At 41.6% G+C, this 10237-nt stretch overlaps 1 protein-coding gene across 4 annotated transcripts in view; it reads left to right on the top strand.

Moving 5' to 3' along the window:
* Window positions 1–5576: 5576 nt before the first annotated feature.
* ZDHHC8 (zDHHC palmitoyltransferase 8) overlaps window positions 5577–10237 on the top strand; it is a 110492-nt gene continuing 105831 nt past the window's right edge. For all 4 annotated transcript variants that reach the window (XR_015807729.1, XR_015807727.1, XR_015807728.1 and 1 more), the window contains exon 1: window positions 5577–5805. Coding sequence is in view for 1 of the 4 variants with exons in the window: in XM_088176326.1 (XP_088032452.1) it covers window positions 5702–5805 (104 nt within the window). In the remaining 3 variants the exon portion in view is untranslated. The remainder of the gene's footprint in view (window positions 5806–10237) is intronic.

Here is a 10237-nt window from a genome sequence, read left to right as displayed (position 1 = left end):
TTTTGATTAGCCAAACTTAATTTCAAAGTGTTTTTACCTTGCTGAGGTCATGTGTAAACTTAAACTATTTCAGTGAAATGAGATGTATATAAAGGATTTTATTTTACTATGGTTTATTTAGGATCTACTTTAAAGGTCTTCCTAATTAGATTTAGCTAGAATTACTTTTTAAAATAGAAAGAAAAGGAATTACTAGTTTTTTACCAACCTTAACTAAATCTTTGACAATGTATCGTTTTCAGAGTAAGGAGCTAAGGAAAACTTAACTGCAACAGATCAGAATTACTTTGCTTGAGGAAGAAAATTTTGAAGTAATGAGCTGTAGAGTGGATTCTACATGTAAGTGATTTCTCAGAGTCTAGTTCATGTAAAAACGAGGTGCTTCTCAAGTAAGCAGCTTGTGCAAGTAAGAATGAGGAAATAAATCTTGAGGTTGTGAAAACTGCCAAACACAGGAGCAAAAATCTTCCTAATATTTAATAGGTGAGTAATGTTAGTATCTACATCTATGCATCAGATTTATGACCACTATATTTTTATAATATGCAAGTTTAGGTATGGAATATCTGTGTCCACTTTAGTCACATTAGGCACCAACCACTGCCTTACGACCTGTACATATTTGTAAGAATTGTCAAACTAGTTTGCTGTAGTCTCCTAGTGAAAATGCAACCTACATCAGATCCATAAATAAATTACATTTGTAGAAATGCACTTTTTTTTTTTAAGTGTTAAGGGTGCAGGCAATGTTTGTGGGGTGTATTTTCTGTTACACCAATATAATGTTTTAAGTGCAAAGTGCTAGCACAAATCTGGATTGGATGTTACATACAGCAAATTTATTTTATTTTGTGGAAAGTGTCTTAACTACTGCAAGTATTTTATCAGCTTTACAGTCTTAAACATGTTTCCAGCTTTCAAACTGGAAAAGTCCAGCTCACTGTTTATCAGTCTTGACTCTACAAATTTACATCAGCTGATTCACTGTATTATAGATCTGAGCTGCTGTAACAAGATGTGTAATTTACTTACAACCTAAGAGAGAAGCTAACAGTGTCATGAGCTCTTGCCTATTCATGTTGTGCTGGCTGGCCTCGTTTCAAGTAGTTTAAATGGCATCATTTTCTAATACTTTTTTTCCATAAAAGCAATTATGGCTATTGTAAACATCAACAAAGATGGATTGGACGTTAAAATGACTGAATATTTTGTATGCTTGGAGGACACTTCTCAAGATAATTCTAACAGGTATAATTAAAGTTACATTGCTTCATACAAATAGTGCATATCAGTTTTACATCTTGTTTGCTGGTTTACGAGCACTGTTGGCTTGCAGAGTTTCAGCAGCATCATTTAGAGTGATATTTCATTTAGAGGAGAATTGCACTTAACTAATGGTTTTAAACAGGATGGTTACTGAATCTTTAAAACTGCTTGGAAGCCTACCTCATTCTGATGCAAGTAGTTTCTTGTGAAGATCATTTTAGGAATCCGACTGCAGAGTTACCAAAGTCTCATAGTAAATGCAACTTGACATGCCCCACCACTTCTGTTGGGAATTACACTAGATCTGTTCTTGGCAAATGCCTTCCCATGAAAAATATCTATTGGAATAATCTAGAAAATTGTCATAAATCTGTTTAGGCTGAGAAGTCATTATAAGGCAATAATTTCTTGATTTATCTGGTAAGAAATGAACAACTAAATGAAAATTGTCATAATAAAGTTCCAGTGGGTAACTTACTAGGCCTGGATTGTACCCAGAACTGTCTGGCCCTTGCTTGGATTTTTGGCAGCACTGTGCAGCACAAGATGATCCAGGTGTCTCTGTTCCGAGCACTGTAAATTTGAGAGAAAATACAGCTTTTATTAAACAACGAATTGGAGATCCTTGAGGGTCCCAATGACCCTGAACGGTTTGCAGGTCACCAGTACTACACGGGCTGGCAACTACATTTGTTGTAGTAAGAAAATGCAGTAAGAAAAGTATAATTATTTATTGTGGTCACTGTTTAATGGCAACAGCAAAATCGAGCTAGGAGCTAACTTGCAAGTGACCAATAAAATATTCCAGGGATACTCAGTACTTTCAAGTGTGCAAAATAAAAGAATTTCCTTAATCACGTAGCTAAGATTTCCAGCTAAAATTAGTGCCGTGACTTGATATGAAAATTGCATGGCTCTCAGGCTTTCTTGATTCTTGCTCTGTTGTGAGTTTCCTTTCATCTTACCAGCTCTGAGAGGGGTACCCTGCCATGTGGCTCCAATACAGCTTTTGTGGTTGGCCCTTCCTCCTTTGGGGTAAAACCTCAGAGTAAAATCTTGCAAGAAGACGTGCAATTACTAGCCATGCTCTGCCAGTTTATTTTTAGATTATTCTTTGTAGCTGTGTTTGTTCTTTGTCATTAAATCTTTCCCTAACTCATGCTGCCATTGCTGTTTACCTCAGTGCTGCCAAAATCTTCTGGCACGCTAGTAATGTGTGGATCCAGAAAATGCAGTCCTTGAAATAAAGGTGTTCCAGGAGTGCAATTCTGAGACATGCTTGTTCTGCTTTAGTCAAGTCCTCCTCAGACATCCTTAGTGTTTGACAGGTAAAGTCATCTGACTGCTTTAAATATACTTGGCTTGTAATAACGAGATTGAGTGTTGCTCAGCAGTGCTTTGTGCTGGCTTGAAAACAGAGTGTTCTTGAGAACTGGAGTGTTAGTGGGAAGGAAGTGAGGTGAACTGTGGGAACTGTTGGACACAATATTACAGAAAATTACTGCTTTCTGATAGGTCATCTACAATGTGCACCAGAAAAAAGTAATCCCAAAACTCAAATCAGCATAACACCATAGCCTTGTAACATGGAATGTCTCGGCCCTCTTTTGTAAATGCTGGGTCTGCACAGCACAGGTGTCTTGATCCACAGGATGCCTGTGCAGCCCAAACCAGGCTGGCACTGTGATCTTCGAGATCAGTTCAGTTTGGAGATGCACCTCTTCTTGTTGCTATGAAAGGTACAATTCTTTGTGTCCTGAAGAGGAGTGTTGTGTGATTGGGATATTAAAAAAAGCCAAAGTTGCCTGCTGCTGAGAGCCTCCTTTCAGAACAGGAATGGCTTGAAAGATTGGCCCAACAAATGGAGGCTGATACAGCAAGATTGGATCAGCATCAGTGTGTCAGAGTGATGAAGGGAAAACCATTCTGAAGAGTGGGATGAGCAGAAGTGCTGAATCCTCCCCACTTGCAAAGCTGTCTTTGAGAAGCAGACTTTCTAGAGAGGAAAGAATCCTTAGGGGAGAATACGATTGAAAATAATGAGGTGCAGAGGAGGCGTAGTCTCCTTAAGAACAACTCCACAATTCACATGAGGAAGTGTTGCTGTCTCAGAAAGGCTTCAGCCTTTAAAAATAATGATATTTAAATAAATCATCAAACTCCAGATATGTATCTTAAAATGAACTTGAGCCTATTGCTTCGCAGCTCATGTTAGAAACTTGACAGGATGCTTTTGTGGCTCACCTAGAAAGGAAACTTGCAGGTCCATGCTAAAAATGCAGATATGACTGTCACTTGGGAGAGAACTTCTTCACTATTTTTACTATTTTTCAAGACCTAAGAAATGTATTTGAATAAATCTCACACTGTCCATTACAGGATGCTGACCATAAGTTCATAAACAGTCTATAATGCTGCTTAGGATAACATTTTCTAGATTAAAATAAAAATATCACTGTAAAATTGTTCAGAGTTCTGTTTGCAGCTTTAATTCTTTACCCAGACTGTTGCTTGAGTGGCAAGGAGGAAGATGATTAAACTGATGTAAGTGATGAAGTCTCTGCTTTTGTCAAGTGTGCTAAACTAACTTGTGGCCCAGAGCATTAGGTGTGCTCCTGAAATGGATCTTCCAGTCCAGTTTTGTTGAAAAGGGACCCAGTTGGCTCCTTGGAGGCCACTCAGCAATACACATCAGGCCTGGTAAGTGAAGGTGATGGAGAGATTTGCTTCCCAGCTGTGCCTTTGATCTGATTTAGCATGCTCATGTAGCTGCACCTGAAGCCTTTCAGCTTCGTATGCATAGCCTGGTTCTGCATAAAATTGTTGACCTTTTGATTAGTTATAAGGGGTTTGAGAATAATTAATTCCAATAAGCTGGCATGACAAAGAGTAGTGAAGCATAGGAAACATTCGGTCTCCTAAGCATGCAGAAATAACTAGGTAGATGTTTTCTTTCCTGTTCCATAAAAATCTGTCTGGAGATGATTTTAAGTTGCCTTGTGGCTTTAGTCCCTTTTGGATAAGATTTTTTTTGTTTGTTTTATTTGTTTTTTTTTGTTTTTAGCAGGACAATTGTTAGCAAAAGCTGAGATTTCACGTAGCCATATGTCCTCAGGCTGGAACTTGCTGGCTTTGCTTTTTTTAAAGCTGATGCTCAAAATTTGGGTATTAGTTTGGTTTGTGGGGGTATTTTTTTTGCAAACTGCAAAGTTGAGGACCCTTACAGATTTATGATTGGGTTTTACTTGTTCTGTTCTTAAGACTTCTAGGACTGTGGAACTAATCAAGTCTCTTAAAACAATAAATGATTAATGCCCTTGCTGAACATCACTGCAGTGTGCGCCTTCTAGGGCAAGCTCACTTTTAACAACACCCAGCAGATGCTGCAAATGTCGCTTTTGTGTTAGGCAGGGGTTACTTTATCTGCATGTTGGCAGCTGCAGAAGAGGGATTAGCTGAGAAAGAAAGCAGGAGGGAGGGAGCAAGATGTATGCAGTTCCTGGTCTTGATTTTCAAACTTCCAAGTGGCCTTGAACCCTTCTTCCCCATCAGAGGGTTTCCTTGAGACCGGCGAGCTGCTGGGTGGTGCCCTCGGGTGTGAACAGAGGAGCCATTCTCTCACTGCTCTTGGGAAAGCTGATTCGGTGAACTTTCTCTTGTTACCTTAAATTACCTCTTCTGTCTGCCTCCTGATACTAAGGGACAGATTTTAAAAGAGTATAGTGCGATTTCAGTTATGTTGGCACTCAGTTATGGATTTGGAATCGGCTAAATTTGGCAGAGCGCAGCAGTTCTCTTAACACCGTGACTCTGGGTGTAGCAGAATGAAAAGCAGGGCTTATTCCCTGAACGAAAACGGCAGGATTTTGTGGCCGTGTCCTGCAGGGCCCCGCTCGGAGCCGCTCGCAGCGCGGACCCCGCAGCGCTCCGCGGCTGCTGCGGCGGTGCCGCGTCCGCAGCCCCCTCTAGAGCCCCGCTGTTCAGGGAGCTGCTGCTACAGGAGCTCCAGCGTCCCACACAGCGCCCTGCGGAGCTCAGTGCATTGCCGTTTTTATTTATTTATTTTTCTTTGGGGGGGGGGGGGGGGGGGGAGGGTGTCTTGTAGAAAGGACAGAACTGGGGCCCCCTGTCCGCTGGGGCTGCCCCGCTGCGGGAGGCCCTGCGAGGCCGTGGCTCTGCCGCCCTTCCGCGGGGCCGGGCTGGCTGCGCGCCCCGCTCCCGTCTCCCCGCAGCGCTACCTTAAGGGGCTGGTTGACATCAGCCGAGTGGGCTGGGCGGTGTGGGTGGGATTTCCTGTGCTGGAGGTCAGCTGCTCCCGTCCCTCTCCTGTCCCTCCCAGCCGCCCGGGTCCCGCTCTCCCCGCGCCGGAGGGACCCGCATCCTCCCGGCTCCCTCCTCTCGGGTTGGATTTACATAGTGATGTGTAAACTACAGGATGCCCAGCAGCACTGGAAAGAGGTTTAAACCTACGAAATACATCCCGGTCTCCACAGCAGCTGCCTTATTAGTGGGTTCGACTACTTTATTTTTTGTTTTCACGTAAGTACGGCTCTGGCGGAGGGGGGCCCGGGCTGGGGCCGCCCGGCCCGGCGGGGGGAGGCGGCTGGGCTTGACAGTCCTCCAGGCCCTGCCGCTGCTGGTCCCGCTCCCCGCCTGCCTCCTGCTATCCCTGCCCGGCTTTAGGTTTGCAGAGGCTCACGATCTCTCCCTATCATAAAATGTGCCTGACAGTGAGATCCACCATTTCATGGCACGTAAAACCCCATCAGCCTCCCGCAGCCGCCGGCTGTGTGCCTCAGAGATGCCCGAGCCCCGCAGCCCCTCTGCCCGTCTGTGCAGGGCTGGTGCACGGCGGAGAAATGCAGCCCCAGCCGCGCCGCTGCCGACAGGCGCGGATCCAGCCTGTCTCAGCTGGCCGGAGTCTCTGTGCTCCGGGAGGGAGAGCTGGCCTCTCCCGTCAATCTCTGCTTGTCTCAGGGTTTATCCGCCACAGCCTTTTGAAGTGGAAGGAATCCTATTCTAAGCATCACCGATTTTACATATTTTTATGTAACTGTTCCTGAAAGCTTGAGGAGCTAATGAACAAATTTACATTCGCTTGAAGGAAAGATGAGGAAACTTTTCCCCTCTCTGTTTCTTCTTCTCTCATTCCCCTCTCCCTTAAATGCAGAACGGAGCTGTGGCTGCCGGCTTGCAGCTCTGCTGTAGTTATATTAATATGTGAGTGCTGTAGTGCTTCGGCTGTTTCCCTTTCCATACTCGAGTTCTGTAGCTCGCTAACCCTTCCTGTGCGGGGGGAGCGGCACCCTCCCTGCAGAGGTGTCCGTGTTTCCAGAGATGCTACAGAACTGTGCTCTGAAAGCAGCTTTGACTAAGCGGCCTTTGGGAAGGTGAAAACATGGCTATTGCATATTAAGATTTATTGTTTCACTTATTTTGGAACTCTGTTTTCCTTGTTTTGCCGTTGCTATTTTTTAACCAAGCTCAGTGAAGCTGTTGAAAGCAGAAGGCTCTATAAGAGTGGGAGTATGTGTCTGTGTCATTATCTTTTGTGGTTTGGCTGTGATACGATTCTCGATGTTTCAAAATGCTCGTCACTGGTATGGTAATCTCAATATAGGATTTCAGAATAAAATGGAAATGTTATTTTGTCTAACAGTTTCTTAAATCGGAACAGATTTTGACACTGAGTTTTGCTCTTGATGTAATGTGCATTGATTTTCCTTATTTTCAGTGCATTTGATATGAAGTACAGATAAATCCTTTCAGGATATTAGAGTTTTAAGAAGTGGTCAAGTCTCAAGAGCTAGTACAAGTATCAGCCTATCATTCATCATTTGGGCATCTAATTACAGTTTGGTGCTCGCAGGCAAACACAGGACATAAGTTGGCTTTTGTGATGAACTTGGTTGACATCAGAGTGGTGAATATTAAGTGGTAAAAAAAAAGGGGGGGGGCTTTAATGCCAGCATTTATTTTTCTGGCTGCTTGAGGAATGGACGTATGTTAAGGTTGTTTTGGAAGCTGTATGTTTGTTTTCATATGATGCTTCCAGTGTAGAGCTGCAAATTGCTTAGTGATGTAAGACTTTCCTGGTAACACAATTGTTGTTGAAACATCCTTTTGGCAGCAGGACATCAGCTGAGATGTTCGTTTTACCGTTTGTATGGAAGAAGCAATTGCCTTTAATCTACTACCAAATCTGAAACTTCACTCTGCTCCCTCTGTTATCAGTGAATAATTACATGCAAAATGAAGTATTTTAAGGATCTCTCCATATTGTAACTTGGCCTGTGTATCTTGAAGTGTTAGTAAATTTTTCGAGGATTGTCCCAGACATACGTTCTCTGCTGCTGCCAAGTCTTGTGTGTAATAAAAGTAACACATAATTGAGCAACTGTTGTCAGGCAGAATCTGAAGTCCTGTCCATTCAAAAATATTCAGAGTAATTTGTATGAGATTGGTGTTGTTTTTCATGCTGAGCAGTTTTAGTAAAATCTATCTTTGTTGTGGAATCAAAGCAAGCCATATGCATGAGATTAGTTTCTTTTGTGTGGTGGTGGGTTTTTTCCCCTTTCCTGAGCATTTCCATGTTTTATCTTTTTCCACAGGCAATGTTTTTTCTCCTGAAGATCTTTTTGCTGTGATATGTTATTAAAAGCTGAGATAGACCTGAATTTTCAGGTGTATTGATTTGTACAGCTCGTTTGATGTTGGATAGAGCTCTTATGAGCAGCAGTTGAAACACTGGCATGAAGTTGTTTTAGCAATTTTAGCAGTACTTTTGATACAATCCATACTTGCTTGTCATGAGACAAGAACTTAATCAGATGAAGATTTAAATGTGTGTTTATTTATTCCTTATTTGTGTCATTAAGCTCTAAGGCTGCTGTGTTAATGAAGTAGCCTGTGGATAAATACATGAAGCTGGTGATAGACGGGATTCCTATCAAATTTTGGGTGCAGACCACCTCAGTGGGATGTCAGGGAATAGAGCAACTTCGGCACTCTGGAATTGAATAATAGAGGATAATATATGTGGAAAAATTGAATAACTATTTTTAAACCACTTACTGAATACAAAAACTAAGCTTTTTAGGGCACTGGAAACATTTCTGAGTAACACGTATGAAAACAGAGCGTCTGACTTGGCTTTTTCCCTAGACACGTTTGTGGTCTCATGCCACACATTATTAGTGTCTTCTGCTGGATGAAAAGCTCTTTGAACTTGGAGGCCAGGGTTAGCTTTTTAGCAATGTGGTCTTTATTTTTAGCTTTTTTTCCAAACACCTTTGCTAAAGAGCAGCACATAAAGTGTTTGAAATACACAGTGTCCGCTATTAGTTCATCATGGTGCTGATCAGCGGTACTGTTGTACTTTAGGAAAATTCCATTTTAGATTCTCCTTTATTCTTTTTCTTCAGCTAAGCATTTAGGATTTACTGTATCACTGCTATATTTCTTCTGGTTTTATGAGGAGGAACTAAACTATTTAGCTATCAAGATTATTGCCTGGAAAGGCAACTAAATATTGCAGTTGTATTATTGCAGGCTTTTAGCACTCCATGTGTGTTCCTTCAGTAATAAATACAGTCTCTGAGTAGGTGGTCTAATTTGTCACAGTGGGAGAGTAAACAAGCATTAACTCTAAGCATTATGAAGGAACATATCAATAATGTTGTATAGAATGATTAAGTTAATTTACTTATATGAGCAAATCAAATGGTGTAATGAAGGAAGAAACAATTCTTCACATAGGACAAATCCAGTGATTCAGATATAGCGAACCTGAACTTATTTCTACCAAAATAATTTTTTCTTCGTATTTCTCATAAGGCTTTTTGTTAGAGGTAACAATTTGACTTATTGCAGTGAAGTCTGGGCTCTGGTGCCTTGGACTTCCAAGTGTTGTGATGTAAACTTAATTGTGTTCATTCAAAGATCCTGGGTTTCAAGAACTTGCCACCTTATTTAGGTTGTGTGACTTCAGTGCTAGCAGAGAATGTAGATTAATTGTCAGCAAGCAGAATGTCACCTGTGAACAGCTAGAATCAGTGATCTAAAAGGACTTTTCCAACCTAAATGACTCCAATTATTCTGGAGCTAATAGTTCTCTTCACCTGCTTAAATTGGCTACTTACTGTATGTGTTGGTGCTGAGAACTGAATTAGTTCAGCAGCTGCAATGCCTGTGTCTGGAGATTACACAGCCAGCTGAAAGCATATGGTTTTAAGGGGAAACTGTGGCAGATTTTAGTAAGGAGAAAAAAGCTCATCATTCTCTCACTGAATATTGTAGGCCTGAAGTTTCTGATAAAATACCCATTTTCAGACTATTTTCTGTACCATGCAGCCTCTTGAGCATCTTTGAAATACAATAGAAACATGTAATTCATAACAAAGGTCTAGGTACCACTACTTCTTGGATGTAATAGTATAACACTGCTGTATATTATTTCTTTAAATGGGATAATAAAATGGGTAATTTTCTGGGTGAAGTGAAAGCACAAATAAGGTGAAAACTCATTCAGTCAGTACTGAAAATGTGAACAACTTTGTTCTTAAGAGTCATAATGGGAGATAATCATAGATACACACCACAGACATCTGCAATTGGCACTCTAATATAGTCTGTGACACAGGGAGTCTAATACCAATAACTTCAGGAAACAATTGAGTAGTGATAAATTGGTGTAGAAGAGCAACTGAAGTTGAAGTCGCAGTAGGGATGGAAAGAAAATAGAGAAGTAGCCTAAACCTGTGCTGTGCAGATGGCAGAAGGGGGAAGAATGGCTGGTAGACTGTGCTCCCTAGCAGGGCTGCTGGATTTACCTTAACAGGGAGGAAAGCTTGGCTTCAGTTAATGAATATTTAAAGAAAAATTGGTGCTTCCCCCACATTTTTGTATCATGTTACTGCATTTCATGAGCTAGAAAGACTCAGCATTTCTGAATCCAGATGCACTTAGGATA

The sequence above is a fragment of the Sturnus vulgaris genome, chromosome 19, assembly GCF_052056855.1.
Source record: "Sturnus vulgaris isolate bStuVul1 chromosome 19, bStuVul1.hap1, whole genome shotgun sequence".
NCBI lineage: Eukaryota > Metazoa > Chordata > Aves > Passeriformes > Sturnidae > Sturnus > Sturnus vulgaris.
This window is presented reverse-complemented; position numbering and strand designations above follow the sequence as displayed.